The 23969-nt window shown below is 40.2% G+C and overlaps 1 protein-coding gene across 2 annotated transcripts in view; it reads left to right on the top strand.

Annotated features, from left to right (window-relative positions):
- PELI2 (pellino E3 ubiquitin protein ligase family member 2) overlaps nucleotides 1-23969 on the top strand; it is a 62512-nt gene that overhangs the window by 23298 nt on the left and 15245 nt on the right. For both annotated transcript variants that reach the window (XM_079309955.1, XM_079309954.1), the window contains exon 2: nucleotides 584-713. In XM_079309955.1, the coding sequence (XP_079166081.1) occupies nucleotides 584-713 (130 nt within the window). The remainder of the gene's footprint in view (nucleotides 1-583; nucleotides 714-23969) is intronic.

Raw genomic sequence — 23969 nt, 5'->3', positions numbered from 1 at the left:
CCTATGTTACACCTGATAAAGAAAGTCATTAGGGAGGCTTCAGATAGTCACATAAATTAAAAACACTTGCATCCTCTTTCCTTAATAATAGATGAAGCCTTTAAGGTTAAAGTTTTTTTAACAATGGGGGGACACAACTAGTAGAGCATTCTATGTGAGTAAAATTCCTTTTCTTGCCCCTAAATACTGTGGTTTTCCATGTTGCCTCTGTTTTTTCCATTCCTGCATGAGGTGTGGGCAGATGGCTGGTAGGGTAAAAACATTTTAGAACTCCTCACGTTCTGAAATTAGAGTGAAGATGTAGAGTCTGTTCTTCCAAATTCCTTTGATTCTGTGGCTGAAAAACTGAGTATTTAATTTGTAGTTAAATACCTTTTTAATGAGAACTGAATTTCAACCATTGGTAGCTAAAGAATGCTTGAATGCTCAATACAGGAATCAGAACTTAGCCTGATTGTTACTTTTTTTATTTTGCCCCATGCATTTGATGATACCAGAATATTGTGACCTAATTACCTCTCTCTCCTTTGATGTATTCCAGACTGATGGTGTTTTATGCTAAACTTTTTCCCTTTATTTCCAGGTATAATGGATCCCTCCCTAATGGTGACAGGGGACGCAGGAAAAGCAGATTTGCCCTTTATAAGAGACCTAAGGCAAATGGAGTTAAACCCAGCACTGTTCATGTCATCTCTACTCCTCAAGCATCAAAGGTATGTGACACTGGGCAAATCCTGCTTTTTGATGCTCCTGAGTGGAGTATTGCTGCTGATTTACCTTGCTGCCAGTTTATTGTGTGCTTGTAGAATACTTTTGTTTAATGAGGCTGCAGTGAATTTGCTTTCTGGGGTATGTAGCTATAATCCAGTTACCTGTTTAAAATAGTCTGTAAGATCAGGTATGAGGTAATCTGACCTTGCTGCCCCAGTTCAGAAAACTGGCTGTCAGTGCTGACTGTTTCATTTGAGCCATAGAATACACAGGGGATAAAAAACACAAAGTATTTTAGTTTATTTCTCACTGGAGTGATATTTCTTTCCTCTTCAGAAAGATAACTGGCATGCTATAAAAAAAATGTTCTGATCCCTTTGGGCCTTTATTTTTCTTGCTAATAATGATACTGTACAAATTTTTACCTGAAGTTTAGTGTGAGTGAATGAGGAAAAGCAGCAAAGTTAATATATTAACATACTAACACAATAATATATAGGACTGTCCAGGTCAGAATTTTGGTCATGGAATGTATTTCAGGCTGCAAAAGGTGTCTTCTCAAAGCCTTTTTCTTAGAAGCAAGGAGTGAGTAGAGTTTATGCTAAACTGGAGGGGGGACTGTGCTGGTACTCAGACAGTAATTTTTTGGATTAAAAGTTACAGTAAATATTTTTCAGTATTTCTGATATCAAAATGAAAGGTTTTGTGACTTAAATCTTCTGATGACATCAACCTTCAGCACAGACCTGTAATATATGTTGGTAATTCTGTTTGTTGCTTAAAATGTAACAAATGGGGAAAAAATGTTTTTTTACAGAGTGGATGAAAATATACACATGTTCTCACAGGATGATCTTAAGCATTTAGACTGCAGATAGTATTTCAGCATTTGAGTTGCAAAATATTTAAACACCTGGCAGACACCACAAGGAATCTGGTTAATGTTCATCTGTGGTGTTATTGTAGTGCAGATAAAATATGTGTGCTGTACCAATTAGTGTCCTTATAAAGATAGCAGAGGATCTGGGACATTAAAGCCTTTCCTCTGAGCTTTTGGATTCGGGTAGATATGTCAAATTGAATGTATTCTGCACTTTCTCTGAACCCTCAGAAAAGAGCTTTTGTGTATTTGTGCTGCTGTCTGGGGCAGGGCTGGTGGATGTGTGCCAGAGCAGTGGTGCAGTGGCTCTCAGTGCTCTTTCCATGCACAGGAAGAACACTTACATTTTAAAGATGCTGTCATCAGCTTTTCTCACATCTTAGGCACCAGAGCCCAAATTGTTTTACTGAGAATTGTTTCTGCATGTAACTTGTATAAATGGCTGAAGAAACACAGGTTAATAAAGAGTGAGCTGCTTAGTTCTTAGAAAATAATGGGCAACTTGACCTCAAAGGTTTAGTTGTGCTCTCAAGTCTTTCAGTCTTAACTTTTATTTAAGAAAGATAAACAGAAACTCGTGCTGCTTAGGATGTTAACAAGTTTCCTCCCTTTACATCCTTCATTTTAACTTTTCAAGTAATAATTTTTTGTTTTGTTCTGCTTGTCTGTCACTATAAACTGAATCTGTGAGTAAAAAGACAAATACAGAGTACTGATGCTTTTTTGGTGGTGGATTTAGCAGAGTGGGAGAAGCTCTGGCTGCCTCCATTGGTTTTGTCTGTGACAAATGGAGGTTTGAAGAAGGTGCATGGCTGGTTTTGTGCTGATTGCATTAATGCAGCAGCTCAAGAGCTGTAGCTGTCACCAATTTCAAGTTGGTGTGTCAGCCTGAACACTGCAGTGGATGGTAAGAGGATGCTTGTCATGTTCCATTGTCCCTGCTGTGCAGGTGTCAAGGACAGCTGGAGCAGCAATGGCTTCAGTAGTAAATTTAGCTGAGCTAATTGCATATGAATCACTGCCTTTTGTTTTTTCCACTGAGCACTTGTTTTTTTGCCACTCTGCCTTCTGAGGTGCTGAGGAAAATTCAGAAATATTTGGTCTTCTGAGGGTATATAGGGGAAAAAGCAGTGCATAGGAGTAGTAAGTATCAAGTTTTTTCAGAATTGTTGTCATTGTTAAAATACAGAGGTGTCTCTTCAACGTTATACACTTGAAAACCTATTTCATTAACTCTGTGTTTGGTCACCATTCAGCCTAAATGTTGTGATGTCTCCTATTTGACAAAAATCAGACCATTTGAGATGGACTTTTACCAGCTTTGTCAAAATTGGTTTTACTATAAAAAAAGAGCTTAAATCTGTTCTGCTGTCCTAAGCTTGTCTGTGTGGATGTGTTTGGGGAACGGGGGACTGTGAGGCCTCATAACTGCATATGGATCTTTCTCAAAATGTTAATAATCCCCTTTGTTGAATTAGAGAGGTTCTTTCAAAATCATCACATCACAAGAAAGGCCATTCCTTGCCTCTTGACCTGAGTCTCATGGTGAAGAGGGAGGTTTAGCAGTCATGATAACAGAATTTGTGAAGAGCTTCCTCTGATTGCCAAACTCAGCTGCTGTTGGCTCATCATAATGTAGTTGGGGTTGGTGATTTTTATTTTCAACCTATTGGAGCTGTTTAACAAAGTCAGAAGTCAGTTGTAATATTTATTTCATTTGGTTGAGTTGTGTTAACTGTTGTTTTCATGCACAATATTTGATGCTGTGAAACTCCAGTTGGTGTCTGAAATGATGACAGGGCTTACTTGGGCAGAAATTTTCCAGGAAGTGCTGAACTTCAGGTGAGAGTGGGATAAAAGGTTGTTTTTAGAATAATCATCTGGGAATTATGGGATGCTGAACTGGACTTCACTGGGTTTTGGGAGGAATAGGGGCAGCTTTCATAAGGGTTTTTTGTATTTTGGGAGTTTGTGACTTTTTTTTTTTGGTTGGGGATATTTGAGTCTAAAAGGGAAAGAGGTGTCTGACTGAAAACAAAACTGGCTTAATTTCACTGTGGAATAATATTTGAGGACAGTGTGTTTTTCTTACAGATCTTAAACAGGTCAATAATATGCTATCAAAATAAAACTGTATGATCCCAATTTCTGCAAAGTGTGGATGTTCCTGTTCCAGTCCACACCCAGTCTCTAGAGTCAGTGGATCACTGGGTTAACACCTGGCCCTGTACAAGCACAGGGGAATTTTCACTCCTCATTGCTCCTCTCCATGATCATCCCTGGCTTCTTGCTGGGTGTTGTCAGTCAGGATTCTTTTTGTACAACAGTGAGAAAGAACTCCCCCAGTCCTATATGAGAAGCTGGAAGCTGGCATTAACCTGAGCTTACTGGTGTTACTGGAAACTCTGATCTAGGAATCCCCCTGGATTTTGGCTCTGCAAGTATTTAGATTTCTCTATTGTCTTCTGATGCTTCAGAATTATTTCCATGGGTGTGAAGTTTAGAGATGAAGAAGGGGCTTTATGTGCATTTGAATTACTTGAAAAGTGTGGCAGTAGGAAGTGGGAATTGTTGACAGTAGCCTCCAGGATTCCCTAGGATTACTCTGAAAACATGACTGAATTCCCTTGTTACAATGTGGATGGTAATTTCCAAAATATTAAGTCAGTGGGCAAGAGAATATAACTGCTGAGCATTGGAAGTACTCCTTTTTAACAAGGGAATGTTGTGCTTTCCAAAGTGATTGCATGTATAATAGTGACTCCAGAAAAGATTGCAAATACCTTGTGTATTGCTGGAGACTTGAAAAACCCCACCTTTAATACCTTTTTATGGTGGTGTATCCTGGTATTTATTATATCTGTCTTTCTTAGGATCAAAGTTTTCCTTTGCTAACCTGTGGTAGATAAAGGCAACCTATTTTCTCCCCTATGAAATTACTATTTCAAGCTGAGGAAGATCTCTCTGACTTCCAAGTCCAATTACCTGCCAAGTTGGCTTCTGCTTTGTGCTATCACAACAGCAGCTTGGGTAGTCACTGGCTGGGTTCCTGCAGCTCTAATCAAGTTTCCTGCTGCTGCTGGAGAAGAACAAAACACAGCCATACGAATAATTATTAGATCGGGGAGAGAGCTGCAATTTGTGCTTTGAGTGAGGAGAGAAAATGGAAGTATGGGATTCTTGTGAGTGGTTATCTACTGGAGATATTGCATCTGCTTTGACTGACTTTGAATTTGGAGTAAAAAGGCCACAAATCCTTTTGGCACTGACAGCTTTTTGGTGTTCATCCTGAATGAGAGCTGTAGAGCTCAGCTGCTGTCAGGAGGATGCTGTGTCTGTCAGTGGCTTCTCTCTTTCCTGTTGGGCTTATTTATGGTCTAATCAGTTCATGGAGCACTAATTTGTTCTGAAGTAACTTAATCGCAGAGGTGTCTCGAGAGCCCTGGCTTGTGCAGAGGCAGCTTTTTCTTGGCTCATCAGACTGAGTCTGCTTGAATAATAGTTTCCTTGGTGAAATGTCCTTTTCTTCTATTAAATGAGCATCATCTTAACATGCTAACTCCCTATCCCTGTGCCCTTGAATGTAACAGAGAAAATGGTTAGGCAGGAGAAAATGGTTACACCAATTTTACTGGTAGGGCTGAGTAAATAACAACCCTTACTTGGTTTGAAACCCTCCCTCCTGAGCTTTTGGGTCCTGTTGAGCAGAAATGCATGTCAAAGGTTTTGGAAAATCATTTTATAGTGTTTTCTAACAAAACCCAGATGTTTAGTGAAGGAAGGGGAATTAAAAATTGCTGAGGTCTACAACAATTAGTTTTTTATGACTTAACGTTGCTTTTTGTTTTCATGCTCTCCCTTCAGAGGATTAAAAAAAAAAGATCAAAAAATGCTTTCCTTGTAAACTCTCTTTAAACTACATCTGCTCTAAATCAATATTTCAGAGCAGATTCTACTTGAATGTGGTGCCCTTTGAAAGCAGAGGAAGATGCAGTGATCACCAGGGCTGGTGTCAAGAAACTCGGGAATATTTCATTTCCCCATTTGCTTCCCCTTGGCTTCCCACAGGGAGCCAGGCTGTGGAAGCACTGCTGTGCAGGATCTGTCACTTTGCAGCTTCCTTGACCATGTCAGAAACAACCTGGGGAGTTTGGGCTTGTGATAATGCAGAACCAAGGAAAGAAGAGGCTGCATCTCAGCTGAGGTTTAAATGCTGTAAGGTCAGACGCTGAAAATCCTGCTGTCCATCACACAATGTCCTCTAATTTTTTTTTTCTTTTTTTTTTTTTCTTTTTATGCCATGGGAAAAGCCACAAGTAGGATTTGTACTGGAGATGGCAGAGCCACTTGTTTCACTGGAAAATGAAAATTTCACAGCTTGAGCTTAATGTAGCATGACTTGTTTAAAACTGTCTTGTTCCAGTTTGCCTGGTTCCTGCATGCTTCCCCACTGTTCCTCAGAATTTAGAGTGGAAATTTTGGACCACCTACTGTAGTGCTGAAGCTCTGTCCTGTTTTATATTTATTCTGTTTGGACTCTCAATTGGCTGGAATGGGTCTGGTCTTAGAAGTGCATGTCTCCTGACAGCTGGGCTGCTCTGAGCCTCCTGAAAATCAGGAAAACTCCCCAGTCTGGTTTTGGATCAAATAAAGCTGGATGGCCTGAGCATAGATAGTATTTCTGCCTTTGGAACTTGTCAGGGATAACTCACCCTGGAAATTGGCAGAGCTCAGGGTGATTCTCTTCAGAGTATTAAAGTGGTGGGGATCTGCTGTGGTGTTAAATGTTTGAGTTGGGAACAGCCTGATGGCTGCTGGGGCTTGTGTACAACTATTAGAGCCTGGCACTGTCAGCATCTGCAATACAGGAATTCCTCTTCTCTGTAGAGGTTGTTTCATGCTCTAAAGAAAATGCCATGACAAGGAGAACATGGCAGCTGATGATGGATATGCTTTTCCTGTTATCTCAAATGAAATTGTCCTAAATGGATGGAACATTGTGTTTTAGAAAAGTCAGGTAGTGTGTACTCAGTGTGGAATTGCTCTCCTGGAACAGGGGAGTTGGAACTGCATCAAAGAGGAGATGAGAGTTCTCTGCTCCAAGGCTTTGTTGAGAGGGGCAATTATTTTGAAAACACAGAAAGCAATTGAAGCATCATGGGCCAACAGTAACTTTTCAAAGAAACAAACAGCTGCTGCTCCTGTTTTACAAATTAGAAAATACTTGTTTTCCAGAGTGCTTAGAGATTTTGTTGATGGAAAGAACAAAATGTAAATATTTCTCTTTTTGGGAGTCTCTTATGGCTCCATCTGTAAAATGAGTAATGTTGTCTGTTTGCCAAGAGAAGAAGTAAGAGGGGTGACTCTCTTGTGACATTCAGAGATTCCTCTTTCCACTCTGTAGGTCTCTTTTCTGAGACATGTTTATGCTTTCTTTTAGTTGTAGATTTACTTTGTGTTGAGATCCTGCTGGTTTGTTCCTATTCAACACCAAAGGCCTTACAAATATTTTAGGAGAAAACAGGGAGTACTTTATCCTAATAATGCATTTTGAAGAGATGTATCCCCAGAAAAGTGCTTATGGTGATGCTTCATTGGCTGGATGCTCCAAGCTCTTGAGCTCTGTGTGCAGAAATTCTCTGGCAGTCATAAAGCAATTCAGAATTCTCTAGCACTGTGGCTTTGCTTCTACAAGATCATTATTTCTCTTTTTTTATCATCCCTGAGGTGTCCTTCCATGAAAACATAGTCCAGCCACTGGACCTACATCAGAGCTTGTACTTGGGTGACCTCTGTGTCAGACTGAGTGTGTTCTGTACAGACTTGCTTTGAAATTCTTCATCTCTTGTCCACAGTGATTCTGCCAGTTTTTCAGGAAGTTCTGGACTCTGCAGATGCTTGCTGTGAGATAATGTTTGTGGTAATCTAGACTTTGGCCTACTAATTTCAGTAGCAGCAGATGCCTATCACTTTGTCTTGAGGAGCTCATTAAAGGCTCAGAATTGCCAGCTTGCTCTGTTATTCAGTGCTCTGTCTTCCCCCAGCTCTGAGGGATCTCTTCCACTGGGTTCAGCACAGCCAGGGAATGAGGGATGCTTTTTTCTCTGATTTTTGATAGCAGCAAGGGGTATCACTCCCTGGCCCCTGAAAACTCTGGACTTGGTGCACTGAGCTCAGGATTGCACATTTCCAGGGAACCCTCACTCTGGGGACTGAGCAGTGATCTGAGACTGGAGCCATCCTGAATTATTGTGCTCTCAACCCTGGATGTTGACACCAACTACCACTTCAGTGTCCCAGAGATTTTCCTGGCAACCTCTGTTTTTTAAATTAAAGGTACTGAGAGACACTTTGCTCTCTCCTTTGCCTAACTCAGGATAAGAAAAGGGGAAGCAAGTACAGGTTTGATTTCTATGTATTTAATTTTCTTTCATGAAGCTCATGTGGCCAAAGTAACTCTGGTTCCAGGTCCTGTAGCTGCACAAGTCTGTCTCTGTTCCCAGACTTCACAGTTTATGGAAGGCTTAGATGACAAAACACTTCCATTTTGCAACTTGGATAACTCTTGTGTCTAAAACAATTCTGTTCAGCATTGGTTGGGGGTGTTCCTGAGCAGGGGAATATGAAAAGAATATGCAACTTCCCTGGTGAGATAAACCACATTTTATACTTGCACTACAGCAATGCAGATTTCTGGGTTTTATTGCTAACCTCAAATCCCAGAGAAGTTTAACTGGAGAGAAGCTTTGTTTTGTAATATCAGAGCTCTGAAAATCAGAATTTTGTGGGACCAGAGCACACACATTTACACCCTGAATGACCAGGGAATTGCTGAACCTGCAGCAGCTTGCTTGTTCTCCAGCTCTTTGGGAAATTCTGTGGAATGTGCTCTTTGGGTAGTGAGTTACAGCCTCTGAGGATCAGAGCTTCTGTTCCCTTCCCCAGACACTACTGTTCCTAACAGAGCTGTTACTGGAGCTTTATTTCAGCTGAATGAGTCCAGGATTCCAGAAGAGGTAATTCAAGAGATCATATGGTTCAGAGAAGGTGAGGGAGAGATGCTTTTTTTGTGCTGGAGGTTTTTAGAGAGTTTGTGAGTGTTACTAAAGCAAAACTTCTTCTGTACTGCATAAATGCAAATAAAATTGTGTGGATAATAAAAAACCCTTTAGCAGTTAATTTCTGTAGTTTGCACCTTTGAGGTGCTGGACTTCATATATAGTTTTGAATTTTCTACAAATGTTTGGAGGGAGTGTTGAATAGGACAGTGAGAGCAAATGCAGAAAAACTGGAAGGGAGCCTGAAAGAAATTCTGGGGAGGCTTTGTGGATTACTTTTGACTTGTAGCCTTCTGTAAAGGCATTTACCGTAATAAACTTTGGACAACAGGCTACAAAGTAAAACATGCACAAGTTTTTCCTCCTCCCTGTCATCTCTACATTAGCATTTGGTTTCCCACACCTCTGTTTCTTCTTCAGCCCACCAAAGAATCTTGCACTGCTGAAGGTCAGGAATGAGGCAGAGCCTTGGTGGTCCAGGTGGGAGGCAGGGAGGGACAAAGCTGACCTTGCTTCAGCATGGGCAGCTGCTCCCAGTTTGTTCCCAAAGAAAAGCTGGCCTTGGAAAGCTGGATTGCACAACTTGTAAAAGCACATAAAGTGTTCTCCCTAATTCATCCCTCCTCCTCCTCAGAGCTTTCTCAAATCTTTGCTTGGTGTTTTGTCACAAAAATTGACTCTGTTGCTACTTCAGTATAATAAATAAACTGCAGAAGTCAAAACAAAATGTTTGCAATTTTGTTGGAGAGACAGCCCATGCTGAATGTCTTAAAATATCCCTGTGTTATGATCTTGCCTGTTACTGGAAACTAACTCTAACTCTGTTTCCTTGGTTAAAAATACCATAGTTATTTAATGTTGTCTCTTAATATCTTTGCAGTGTAGTAGCAAATACTGCTGGGGTTGAAAGTGTCACTGTGCTATTATGTGATGCATATAAAAACAAGGCTCTTTTTAGGAAACCTTTCTTCATCTCCAGATGAAGGTGTACTTGCTCAGTGTAGAGGTAGGGCTCTGATTTTCCTCTGACTGCTGAGAAGTTCTGTGTAGAAATCCTCTGATTAAAATTGAACCATAATGGTAAATGAAAATCTGTATGTGCATACCAAATACAGCATGAGAAGGGAGAACACCATCATACAGTGTGGCACTGTGAATGCACTGAGGTTTTCCCAGGCTGAAGTAGTAATTGATTTTTACTTGGTGGCAGTGAGTTACCTCATTTAGCATTAAAAACACTAAACCACTTTGAAACAGGAGCATGGAGGCACCTTCCTCAATGAAAGGATTTGATGGCTTCAAACACATCTATGAAAAGGAGAAGGTTTTGAAATTTCACAACTGCTACTTCTGCCTCAGGTTGGATTGGGGCTGTGCAAAGGCTGAGAGGTGATAGTTGCCCCAGTAAATGGATGTTGGAGTTTTCATGGAGCTGTAATCCATTTTGTTCCAGTGTTTACCAGGTAATGCTTGGCTGCAGCATTGGTGGTGGGGCAATGATGTGAATTGGGTGATTCTGATGCCCACAGAAATGCTCCCAGCTCAGGGGTAACAATCCTGCCTAGATTTGTTCTGAATTAGGAACTTTGCATTAGGTGAAACCCCCCAACAATGCTCAAGGGGCAGCAGAGACAATCCTTCCCTGTGGCAGCCCAGCTGTGCCAGCAGCACCTGAATCTGGAGAAAGCACTGTCAGGGTCCTGGGGCTGAGCCTGGAGCCTGTGCTGGGACATTTGCTGTGAGTGGGAAGATGCTGCTGGCTTGGACCAGTGGAGGCTCAGGGGAGCTCAGCTGAGCAGCAGGTGCTGGTTTGGAGCACGTGGATATGGTCAAGGCTCAGATGTGCCCAGAAGGTCATTTGGTATCTTAGTTGCTGATACAACCCTGGCTGAAGGTCACTCCAGAAGGAATTGTAGCCACTTTGTGCACATGGGATGTTTGACAGCTTGGGAGCCTCATGAAATCCATTGTCCTCCAGTCATTTTTGTGCCAAAACCTTGAGTGTCTGCAGAGTCATTTTCTGAGCTCCTGCCAAGATTGGGGTACTCTTTGTTTTGAAGTCAAGGAAGTTGTCTTCAAGGAAATGTCACATCCAGAATCATTTGTTAATTGTGCATAGACTGTCCTTTAGCAGTACTTTCCCAGCTTTCACTTACCTACTTATGAAATGTGTTGTTAGCACCAGTAAGATAAATCACAAATATAATCTGTGTATCTGATCAGCCTGTCCAGTGTTCCAGGATTGTCTCAGTCTTGTGTTTCTCAGGCTTGATTAACAGGAAGGAGAGAGCACTTAGAACACTTGTTACAGGTACATGATGTCTCTTCTTTATCACTTATAACTTTTTTCCTGTTGTGTATCAATGTGTACTTGGAGAACAGTGAAGATAAAAAGTAGATTTTCTTTCAAACAGAAATCCTCCTCATTCAAATATTATGTACTCATAATCTCCAGACTGGTAAAAGCTTGCACTTTTATTTGGTGTGATGGTTTGCTGTATATGTGCTTTCTTTATTTGGTTTTTTGTTTGCTTATGCATTGATTTAGATACCATGCTCCTCTCATTACTGAAATAGATGAGTAGAGTTAAAGAAGACATACAAACTATTGGAAGGGGGAATGTAATTTACAATTATAATTCTCATGAAGCATTCACTACTTTTAAAACTATTTATTTAGTGCCTGCTAACTATAGCCAGTATGATGGTGATTGAATGCTTTTTCATGCTGGCTCATGGAGACTTGAAGTGGAATAAGATTCAGCTTTGGAATTCACTGAGATAACTTTGTCAACAGCAAGAAATTGCATGCAAAGTCTAAAAGGCCAAGAATGTGCTGAATGTTTTGGCATCATCAGTACTGTATTAATCTAATTTTTGATTGTGCCTTGCTGTACTAGTTCTCTATTAATAGTTTCTTATACCAAGAGTATGTTTTGCTCTACATTGGGGGAAAACACCTTGCCTTGAAAATAGGGGTTGTGTTTATATTAAAGTGCTTTTGGCAGAAACTAAGGTTAATACCTGAGGCAGGTTGTGTCTCCTTGTCAAGTGGCAGATGGGTTGGTTATCTGTGTGAGGCTTGCTCTCTGATGTGGTGTTCTTGCTGCAAAATTCTCAGGCTGGCACTTAATTCCAACTTTACCAAGATTTTAAAGGATAAAGTTGGGGCTGAATGGGTTGAATCAAACTCTTTGATAATTGACATACAGAATCTGGCTGTGATATGGTTGTAGAAGGAGACACAGTATGAATTTTTTATCAGAGGATGATATTTAATGTGGAAATAAACTGATACAGAAGCTTGTGCTTTGTCTTTTTCCCTTTATGCATCACCTTCTGTGCATCTTATACATGCAGACAGTACAGAGTGTAAAGAAGAAATTAATTTCATGAACTAGTTTGTAAAACTGGGTTAAAGTCCTGCTGTTGTTTTCCTTCCCATCAAACCTCCTGTTTTGTGCCTCTCACCTGTCCTGTGCTGCTCCTCTCCTTGGTTTTTTTATCCTTGGGAAGTGAGAGACACCTGGAATCTAGATGTTGGTTTTTGCTTTTTCTGGTTGGCCTATAGTGAGATGCCTTTGAACTTTTTAAGAAAACCTTGCTGAACATTTTCTTTTTGGAAAGAAAAATGTTAAAAGTGTACTCATGGGGCTTTAAAAGAGAATTTTCCTTCTCAGTTTGCATTTAATATATAAAACATGTATCCACTGTGCTTAGCACTCACTACTGGTGTAGAGCCTTGCTCCTACTGGAATACACATAAAGTAAAAATAGTCTTGTGTGCTCAGGATTTGTGAAATTTGATGTGTCCCAGTTTTCATTTATAACAATCACACTTGCACTGTGTTGGTCTGTCACTCCATGCTGGTTTTTATTTCTTTTCTCTTGAGCTGGCAAAATGAGAACCTTGATTTTGCCATAGCAAGTTTCTTTGCTGGTGTCTGCACACAAATGGCAGCAATGCACCAACAGAATAGAGGGGATGTATTGACAGGATATAATATTAGATCCAGAAAAGATTTTTAATAATCTAAAAATTTAGAACTAGAAATTAATCTCTTCATTGTTTGCTTTGAATGCCTGTGTTAATGGAAGTACTTCAGAGCCCTGATGGTTCTGACTTAAATCCTAAAATCTTCACTGACTCCTAGGTTTGAATTTTCATGAATAAACAGATCTTAACTTTGTCTAGCAGGAAATCAAAGGATTTTGTTGCATTGCTGATTTTTTTCACATTTCTGTGAAGGGGAATCCTGGCCTAGGAGACATGATTCTGTAATTACAATATTAGTTACACTAGATCACCTCTTTCAGCTTTACTGAAAATCAGTGCTTTTCCCACTTTACTACGTGAGATGCACAGAGACAAGCACTAAAAATTACATGTTACACTTGAAACTCTTCCACTGGCTTGATATTTTCCTTGGTACTGAGTCCTTTTGCTGCTGAAGGGAAAAGTGTAGGATACATGCTGTTCTTTCATAGCTCTGTTTCCTCAAAACTATTATTATTTTCCTGGGAAGCCAGTCTGAGCAGAAAGTGTCAGTCATGGATCTGGTGGCACAACACTGATGTGTCATATTCTGGTGTCACAAATAAAATGAATCTTCCCAGGTCAGGACAGAATTTCAGCTCATTTCTCCTGGAGTATTTGCACTGGAGAAGCTTCATGGTAACAATTCAGTTTTTTTTTTTTTCCTCCAGGAGGAACTTCTGCCTTTTTGTTCTTACAACTCCAGTGCGCTGCTCTTTGCTGAATGCCTTCCCCATAAATGCCGTGTGGGTTTTTCATTTGTTTTTCCCCACTAAAAATAAAAATCTTGAATTAATTTGTGAAATGGTGTTTGAACTTCCTAGCAGAAGTTAGTCATGTTGATGTGCAGTGAGACAAAGCTGCAATTATCTCTATCTTTGTACTCCCGAGGGGCTTCATTACAGCAGCTCCTCTCTCCCCGCTGCCGTGTCCCGGCAAGGTGAAGTTCAGGATTCAACAGACACAACAAATTATTATTTTCTCTGTGTGTGTAGTATTTCATCCTTGCTGATGGAACATTTAACTGAGGGTTTGTTTTTTGTTTTTTGCTTTTTTTTTTCCTCGCTGTTGTTGTAGTAACAGGAGAGAGTTCAGACAAGCTCTGTCTTATTGGAAGCGACTTGTTTGATGGCGATGTGGCAGAATTATGGACAGTTCTGCTGCCTCAGCTCCTGCACTGCCACCAGCCAAAGACAGGGCACTTCCAGCCCCAAAACTGCTTTAAACTGCTCCACTTCTAATACTGCTTAATGCAATTTGACAGGCACCTAATGCTCTAACTCTGAAAGCCTCACGCTCTAACAACAATTTCGTGATGGACTAGTGTGGCTTTAAGCAGGCTTTCCTGAAGTTTCAGATTTGCTGATCCAACCCTGAGGGCAAGCACTTAATACTTCAGACCCTCCAGGCTGTTAGTTACACTTCATTGTGACATTTCCTTCTTCTTTCCTTTCTTTCTTCTTTCCTTGTCTTTTCATAACATTTAAACCTCCTTTAATTTGATAATTCTTGCTATCAAAGCTGAGGCTTGAGTGGCAGCACAAAACTGTAATGAGGATACATTTGGTTGCAGACACAAAAACTCTCTTCCATTTATACATTCCACTGCAGAAAATTCTGTTGTACACCTGTTGTTTCATGACCATTTTTTTAACAAATAAATGCCTTTTTTTTTGCTTATGCATTTTAGTAGGACGTAGTCCTTTTTTTCCTAGTGATACCTTTGCCAGTATTTAAGTCCTGAGTGTAAGTCAAGGGAACTGAATAGTTCATTCATGCATTTATAACTCCTTGTTAAGGGAATGTCTATAATATTTTGAAAAGAATGTGCTTAAGTAGCTCTCTGCAATTCACAGTGCTCTGTGCCTGGAAAATGAACTTAAGCTATTGTTCAATATTTATTTTTAGAAATTGTGGTAATGTGGAGAGGTCTATTCAAAATATTTTATTTAAAAGAGAGTGTGTCAATACATGGATTTGGCAGGATGCAAATTCTGGCTTTCTCAGATGCTTTCAACAAGGAGAGGGCAAAAAAATAAACCAAGACCAGTGAGAATTAAATGCTCTGGTGTTGTGCATTATTTTGTTGCATTTCAATGGAAAATGGATTATATGAAGGATCACCCCAGCCTTCTGCAGGTGGGATTTATCATTGGGGTTGAAGACAAGGTAACGTGAGCCCAGGTGAACAGTGGTGAGTGGGGTAAGCTGCAAATGGGAGAAACTCATTTAGCAGGTTCTGGTCCCAAGAATTCCTTGCTTACCTACATAATAATGTGAGGAATCTGGCATTTCTGTGATTTGCTGAGTGTAAATGAGATGTTGATATAATGACAAACACCTTGAGAAAGTGTATGAGAACACAGTGAAGAGGAATGAGGAATTCTCTTTATGTTCATGAGTTCCTGATCCCTTTGGGCTGGATTGGATCCCTTTTCTGTCAGGAGGCATTCTCTGGGTTTGCTGGGAGCAGAGCCTGGCTCTGCCTTTCCCAAAGGAAGGTGAGCATGGCAAAGCTTGCACAGCATCTCCCTGCTGCCTTTCCATCCCTCTGCACACATATTTTTTTTCCCCTGTATTTGGGGAAAACAGCAGAACAGCAGGTGTCTGTTCACTGCAGGGTTATAAGGTGAGTCCTGGTTTATTGAGGACTTCCTAGAAATACCATTTTCTAAATGAGTGTGTTCCCAGTGATCCAAAGTGGCTAAAGAGAGAGGGAGAGAGCACCTGCTGGCTTGGTAATTGATTGCTGGAGTGAGAACAGTGGGGAATTCCTGAAGAGCTTTAATGGTCCACTAAGAGCTGGAAAGGGATGAGGAGGGAGCAGATCCCTGTGCAGGGTGGGGAATACAGCACCACTGAACACTGGCATGAAGAGTCAAAAAGAGAGAAATGGAAAGGAGCTTTAGGTGATATTATCTTCACTGTTATCAGCTGGTTATTAATTAATTTAAATCCCGGTAAATTGTTTGTGAAATTGAAATTCCTGAGCTGGTTACTAATGGGGCTCCATAGTAGCAAGCAATTTTCCAGCATTAAATGCATCATGTGAAGGAAAACCTTTGAAAAACAACAAAGAAAACCCCATTAATTTAACTTGACACAATTGGTAGCAGTTCAGGTGTTAGAAGGGTAAATAAAACAAAACAGCTGCATGGAGTTGTCTGAATGGCTTGGTGATATGGGTTTAAAAAAAAATCATCAGTTATAATTAATTATAACCAAAATACTAAATATTTGAGAGGATTTCAGTAGGGCCTATAGCTGTTACAACAGGGACTGTGCCTTGGAAAGGAGAATTGTCTCCAATTGGTAAAAATGTAATGGATTTCTGTCTGGGATGGGCAGGGAATTGTGGAATTGGACAATCTGTGTTGAGTGGCTGCATTACCCATTACAGATCTGCTGTCAAGTGTTCAGAAAGATTCTGAAATACTGGAGAGGATTCAAACAGGAGTAGCAAAAGTGATTTGAAGGAGGGAATGGAGAGACTCTGCCTGGTATAGCAGCAAATGGAAACTGGCAGCTTAAATGAGCTATTCCACAAGTTACTGATCAGAGCTACCCCTGGCAGAAAGCACCTCACCAATTTGATTCTGAGCTCCAGCAACTGCCTAGGAATTCACATGCTGCTGTATGGAAACTGATTTCTTTGAAGAAATCTGGTTTGCCTTTAATTCAGTATATTTTGCACCTCATTGATGAAATCAAATTAGCATGTCAGCTTCATATTTTAGGCAGTGCAATTAAATATGGGGGACAGCAGGATGACTTTGGAAAATAGCTGGTATGGGGAAAATTTAACCTGATTAATTCTGTTTAAAAATCTAAATTATAATTTCTTTGTGCTATTTTAGGGGAAATATTAAGCGTGCAAAAGTATTTGGTTACTCTGAAGCAGGTGCTGACTGTTGTCTGTAGGGTCTGGGTGGAGGTGAGTTGTATCCCAGTAACTGCAGGGATTTGAAAAGGATGGAGAATGTTCCTGTGTGTTGTAATAGTGTGTGTGGAATGGGAAGGTAATGGCTGTTGTAAAAATAAATTAGGGCTGTTTGTGAGTAAATGCCAAAATGGAACCTTTTTTTTTTTTTTAAGGTGTAGAAAATGATGCTGTTTGTAGTGAGAGAAAGTCTGTGTGTACATAATGTGGGGAAAAAACAAAAAAACAAACCTGGGAAGCAATAGTGTGGGAAGATGAAAGGAAAATCCCATCTTTACAGCCCATATGTGATTTGTAGCTGCAGAGACATCAGGGAAGGGGGTGAGAGCCCTGAGCCTTGATGGATGCAGGGAAAACCCTCTCAGCTCTTGGGGCCTTTTGTTCCTGGTGCTTCATTAGGCAAAGCAGATGTGAGATTTAAGGGATTATTTGTTCCTCTTACAGAGGCTCAGCAACGAAATCCAATACCAAAAATCCTCAAACTCCAGTTCATATTTTGTCTGGGGAATTGTAAATTTGGAATGATACTGTATAAAGTGTAAAATGTAGTTTATAATCAGCCACAAATTTTGGGTTGTGATTTCTGTGCCATCATTTTAAATCCCTGTTATCCACACCCCCTGACCTGACTTAACAGTCAGAGGGCAAATCTCCTGAGTGGAAATAATTTTACATCAGTTGCCACATAGAGAAACAAAAAGGTCAAAATGAGATAGTGTGATAAAAGGTGTTCTGAATTACCTATTGCATGTAATAGCTGTATTAATAATAATAGTAGAGGTTGAGAGAGCAGAATGGGTTAATGTAGCTGAATAAAACACCTTTTAGGAGTGAAATATTTTCTGCATATTACCTTGCTTGTTAAAGAATACATGCCATTATCCAGAGATTTAATAAAACACTGGGGGGTCAATGCAAAAATGAATGTTTTGATAGGACAAGATACACTGAGACAGAGGTAGTTGGAAGTTGTACTGCAGTGAGGAGTGTATTCAGTTTTTGAGACACTCCAACCCTTCCTTCATGTTTATAGAGCCCAAGAGAGATTCTGCTGCAGTTTTCTGGAGGGAATTCTTTAAAGCCAACTATTTGTGTACAATTTGTACCTAAAAAGAATTTTTGTGCTGGCATTGCACTCCATGGTCTGCATTTCTTCAGCATTGCTGTGCTATTAAGTTCTTGTTTTCAAGGATCAGTGAATCTGTACCAGCTTGCTGGGTGCTTGTTAGAAAAATGGGGTTTTTTTTCTGTTATAATTACATTAAATGTGAATTTGAATATACTCTTCATTTATATTGACTTTGAAGAGATTATATTTTTGGATTTCCATTTATTATATTTGCTCTAAAAATATGTAAGCTCTTAATTATTTTTTTTTTTAATCTGGCATTTGATCTGGATTGCCATTTTCATCTGTTGTCTTTAATTAGGCTTCCTGCTGAGTTTTGTAGCTTTACAGTTCATACCTTGTGAAAGAATCAATTGATTTCAGTGCAGATTCCCACGGTTACTATTCTTAAATTGCTTTCTTAGCTCAGCAGAGTGGTGGCAGAGTTCCTGCAATTTGATCCTCACAGCCACTGCTGTTTATTTAAAAAAGAAAAAGACTACTCATGATTTTTCTACAGCCTGCATTAGATGATTTGATAATTTATTTGCAGGCAGTGTTTGCTCCAAGGAGTCACTGGAGCTTATTCTTAATTCACTCACCCACAGCTGACCTCACTGCCAGTTGCAGAGTGTCTTGGGGTTTCCTCTGGATACCATCCAGCCATTCCAGAAGTGCACAGGAATGTGATTTCAGTGGATTTAATTTTATATTTATGCATACAATATGTGTTTTCCAAATCACAGAACAGCTGTCATTAGATATTTAGCCAAGAGAATGTAAAGGGCAGGTTAAATCTGGAGATGAAGGTTGGTGCAGAGGAAAAGGGCAGTGGAAATTATTTACATGATTCTGGGATTTATGGGGCAGCTCTCTGGAAAGTCAAAATGGGGTTTTTGGCAGAGGGTTGCACAAGGGAAACTTTCTTCTTCTTATCTCCAGCATAAAAATGATGGGTGAGTAAGCAGTGATCTCTTGAGCTGTGTGTGAAATGTGTGATGGCTGTTCCAAGTCCTGCTCTCAGTAAACCTGTAAAATTGGGGATACTGAAGTGATTTGAAACATGCCAAAAACTGCTGTTAAAGCTCTCAGAAACACGTGTGTAAATTGAAGAATTTTTCTTAATTTAAGCAGTAGTATGGAACACATTTATCATCTTTATTATGGGTGTGTTAAATCCCCTTAACTGTCATGAGATTGGGATTCAGATCTCTGCCAGGAGAAGGATCAACACAGCAAAGATTTTCCTCCTTGTTAAAACCTAGCTTAAACAACTGATTTAAGAAATCAAGTAGTTTAAGACACCAAATTAAAACCATGCTTTAAATCAGTTAATACTGGGAAACACAATTAATTTTTATGTAAAGAACTTCTACCCAGGCATGCTGCAGGGGGGAAAAAGATCCTTGAAGTGCTTTTTGCTGTATGTAATTTCATAAACCTGTTCTCCACATAAATGTGGGCTGCTTTATCCTAGGAAGCACTGGATATTCTACAACCCTAATTAAAACTGTGCCTTACTTACACTGTGGGCCTGCTAAGTGCACTGTGTCTTTATTTAAGATATTTACTCAGTGTTTGTTTTATTCAATATAAAGCCCTAAATCCCACCTACCACTGGGGAAATTGTATTTTTCATAGAAATAGTGGCATATCCCATAATTTTCCTCAACTCTAGTCTACCTTTTAATTTTAAAAATAAAATAAAAAAAATTATAATTTTCAACAATATAATCTTTGTGTGTGTGTTCAGAGAATTTGGGCCTTATTACTAAAGGTACATCTGGAATAAAAAGTGTTAATATGGGATGGAGTTGTGCCTGGCTTCTGTCTGAGCCAGCCTGTTTTGGAGAGGGGCAAAGCAGGTCATATCAGTGGTAAAATCATGTTTTGTGAAGTGCAGAGCTTCTGATGAGCTGTTCTCTTATCTGACATTACATATGAATAGAAAGCAAGTTGCCTGTAAAGCTTGCTTTAAATTTTAATAAACTGCAGAAAAGATAAGTGGTAATTTCCTGATGTGGATGCATCTAGTACAGCCAGCTAAACCCAAATTCCAGCATCATAAATTTTAAAACGAATCTTTGTGGCTTGAATTTTTAAGCTGGCATGATAGATTTAAATGTTAGGGAAATAAATTTCCCCTTCCTCTCCTCTGTCTGAATCAATCTTACTAAAAAACGACAGAAGATTCGAATTTGAGAACACAATGAAAATAACAGGAGCAGAGAGCAATGGAGGCGACTAATCCTCTAATTACTTTCTCTGAACACTGGGAATTGGGCTGCAGAATATCCTTCAGTACAATCTAGAGTAAGCTAAATTTATTCCATTCCAAAGCTGTAAAGGGAGGGATTTTGCTACCAACTCAGAATAATAATGGGCTGTGGTGGTCTTTATCTGATGGGAGCCAAGCAGATGTGGCTGCTCTGTCAAACTCCTTCCTACAGATTGGAATTCTGCTGGCTCTTAATTGCCCTGTGCTCACCCTTTCACACCCTGGGGTTTGAAATGTAACTAAACAATCCCATGGTTTTATAAACCAAGGGGTAGAGCCCTCTGCTCTGGGCATGGGGGCTGAGGATGTGGCACATTTACAGCAGTGACTGTTTGTGTTGGACTCTGCTATAAAAGTTCTCTTTGACTCCAGACTGCTATCAAAGCTGTTCAGTGGCAGACATGACCTGTGTTTTGGCTCAAGTGCTCTCAGCCAGTTCTTTTGTGCTTGCTTTGCTGTAGTGTGCTGTTGATATTGAAATTTTCCCCAATCCCTTATTCCACACTGGAGTTCAATGAATACACAAAGATGCTGAAGTTAAATGTGTGGCTTTCAGCTGAACCTCCCTGTACTGGTGCTGTTTGTGAACCTGTCTGGTATCTTGGACACTAGAAGTTCTGGAGTTACACTCAGGGACAAAACATTCTGGGATAAAGGAATCCTAAATTCTGTTGTAAGCACTTGATTGTAGCTCTGGTGAGTGATGAGAATGGGATTTACTTTCTCATTGTCTTTCTCCATTTGCAAGGTTGGAGAGGCAGCACTGATCCCACATCTCCCAGAGCCTGGGACACCTCCTGGCTGCTGAGATGCTCCTTTTTTTTTTTTTTTTTTTTTTTTCCTCCCTTGGATAATATGAAAGGTTTGGGAATCTGAGCTAGCCTTATTTTCAGTTTTGCACATAGACAGCACCAGAGGGGTTTGCAGTCACTTGTGTTTTGCAATGAGCTTGGCAGCTGCACATGTGGAGAGGAAAGCTCCTTGCTTCCCACTTGTTAGCAAGTGGATTTTTCAACTCCCGTGCAGCACATAAATGAGGATTTAATTCTGACTGCTGTTTAATGTATTATCTTGTTGACTTAAATCACTTAAGTAGCTCAGTTAAACACAGTTCAGTGTGTGTGTGTTTTTGAGTACACTAAGTTGTGCGTGAGGAATGTAAGCTCTGAACTTTGCCATTAACTTATTTTAGTGAGCTGAGAGGTCAGATCATCCCTTTCATCCCTGTAGGAGACAGATTTTTACAGATTTACCTTCTGCCCTCAGAAATCCCTTGAAGTAAGGATGCTCTGTTTGAAAGGTGGGTGTAACATACTTTTCCCAAGAGCTGCTGTCAAGTTTGCCCAACTTGGTTCAAACACCAGTTGAACTACTCTACAGGATAGTTTTTTATTATTGAAACTCTCCACGGAGGAAATTGCCACAAATTCCAGTTTGCAATTACTTGTTGCTGTTCTTGTAGCAATCTCAGACCAGTAAAAAAGAACCAGATTGCTTTTGGGTTTGTTTTGTCAGAGTGGCTTCTAACACAATGTTCCACAGTGTGATTTCTAGAAAGCAGCTCCTGTCCCTTGATGGGCTCTATAAAATGTAACTGCTTTCTAGAAGCACTGAATGGCTTTTTGGCAAGAAGAATTTGCTTTATTTTTCCCCTCATGAGAGAGTTTTGTGCAGCTGCTTAACAGGTCTGTTAAGGTAACTGTCTGGAGAGTCTTTGGCTGTCTTAATGTAAAACTGGCTTGTGTCAGATGCATTGGATGGTTTCTGGGAGCTGTGGAATGATCTGCAGCCTCTCCTGGTGTTATTATGTGCTCTCCCTTGGCAGGCAGGCACAGCTTGGTGCTCAGGGGTGCTTTGATTCACAGAACCATTCACTGCTGATGAGCAGAGTGTACAAATCTTTCAGGCTGTGAATTGATAGAAGCCCTTGAGGGGACTTTATCACTATATTTTTTTTGTCTGGCTTTTAGTTAAGGTTTCTAATTTGTGGCTATTTTGTGTGCTTGGCATACCCAAATACATGAGTGTAGCCAGGCATCTGCTGCTTTTGTTCCTGATGTGTATAAATGAATTGTAGACTCTTGGCACCAGAATGTTCAGTTACAAACACTGTTGCATCTTTCTCTAATTACTGATATTTTTGTGGGTGTGTCAAGAGTTTTGGGGATGTGATCCAGCTGCAGGGACAAAATCATGTTTATGCCTTCATGTTTAAATCTATAGGCTTGTAGTCTTCCTGGAGAAATCCTACTCTTAGGAAATTAATGCCAGGAGTTTTGGGGTCAGAAGTTTTGCTTTCCAGAAAGTCACATGAGTGAGGGTAGCACTGATGTCCAAAAATTATCTTAATTTGATTGTAATCCATATTGGAATATAGAAATCTAACCTGTAATATAGTGGGGGATCCCCATATAGTCTGTAGTGATCAGTTAAGTCAATGAAAATTGAATCCCTGCTGGAATAAATAAGAAGTAGTGGGACTTTTATTTTTAAATATGGATAAGTTATTGTTGACTGCAAATATTAAAAAAAAAGGAAAACTTCCAAAAATACACACATGATAGTCTGATACAACATCTATCAATCAGATGAAACTCTGCATAGGACAGTGATAAATAGAAATATGAGGCTCCAAAGCAGGTGAAATGTTCCTCAGCACAGGATTCCCAGCAGGCAGCTCCAGAGCAGCTGTGATGGAAAATGTCAGAGCATTGTGCAGGCACTAATGTGTCCAGAGGAGCATTCTGGATTTTGGGAAGGATGATTTATGCTTTGGGTAGTTGAGGTATCTGACACTGCTGCAGCTTTGTGTGATGCCTCTGAGCTGTCTCTGGTCTGTTTGGAGGAGGAAATTCAGCAAACTGAACACAGGTGATTTCAAAAATGGATAAAATAACATTGAATATGGACAGAAGAAATTGGAGTGAAGAAAGATCTTGCAGGCTAGAAAAGTGGAAAGGTGAGATAAGAGGAGGAAAATAATTGATAGGTTGGTTCTGTAAAGTGTTGGTTTACAACCACCTAAAGTTGGTGATTTACAAAACAACTCCTGGGCTAGTGTGTCATCAAGTTGGTGTGTGTTGGTATAAACTGGTGTCTACTTTGAGCTGCTTTTACTTATTAAGGGGAACAGCTGGGCTGGTAGAGCTGGTCAGGAGTCCTGGGAATGAGGTGAGACTCTGGTCTGGTCAGTGGCTGCAAAAATGATGGTTTGGGCCCCTAACTTCAATCTGTGCAATTTCACCAACACCCCCTGTGCATTTTGAGGATGTTTTGAATACTCCCTTTTGTTTGAGGAGTAGCCTACTCTACGTTCTTCTGAAAAGCAGAGTATAGCCAAGTGTCTTATCAGCCCTGACACTGCTTTACAGTAGCTTATCTAGAAAAGCTTGTACCTTTCTGCCCCCTTCCTTGCTGCAGTACCCAAGCAGAGAATTAGGGAATGGCATGTTTTGATGCTGCCTCTCTGGAGAGGCTGCTGTGTGTGGTATTGGCTGGTTGTCTAAAACAACACAGATTCAGCAAATGGAGAGAATGGTTTAACATCTGCCTGTTGAGTTGATAAATGGTGAAGTGCTCTAGTGGCAGCACACAACCCCATATGTGCACTTGGAGCAGATGGCTTTGACATGTGCTTGAGACAAATGTGCTGTCCCTTCTGCCCCCTCCAGCCTCAGCAGGAAAGGGTGCACAGAGCAAACCTGGGAGTGCTTCAAAAGCCATAAAAACGTGAAGTGTAAATAAACCATGCTGTGCTGACTTTTTTGTTTGTGTGTAGTCACTGAGCCTTGGGTTTTGGGGGGTGATGTGCACTCAGTAAATTGAAGTGGGGTGGGTGAGCTGCTATTTGCACGCTGCAGCTCGTTCACTGTGACAGGGATTGCAGACAGTGCCACGTGCAGGTCAATTCAAAGTGACAAAATTTAATTTCTTGATGGTGGCACATTTCTTTCCCTAC

Source organism: Erithacus rubecula (genome assembly GCF_903797595.1).
Source record: "Erithacus rubecula genome assembly, chromosome: 6".
In the NCBI taxonomy this organism is placed as follows: Eukaryota; Metazoa; Chordata; class Aves; order Passeriformes; family Muscicapidae; genus Erithacus; species Erithacus rubecula.
This window is presented reverse-complemented; position numbering and strand designations above follow the sequence as displayed.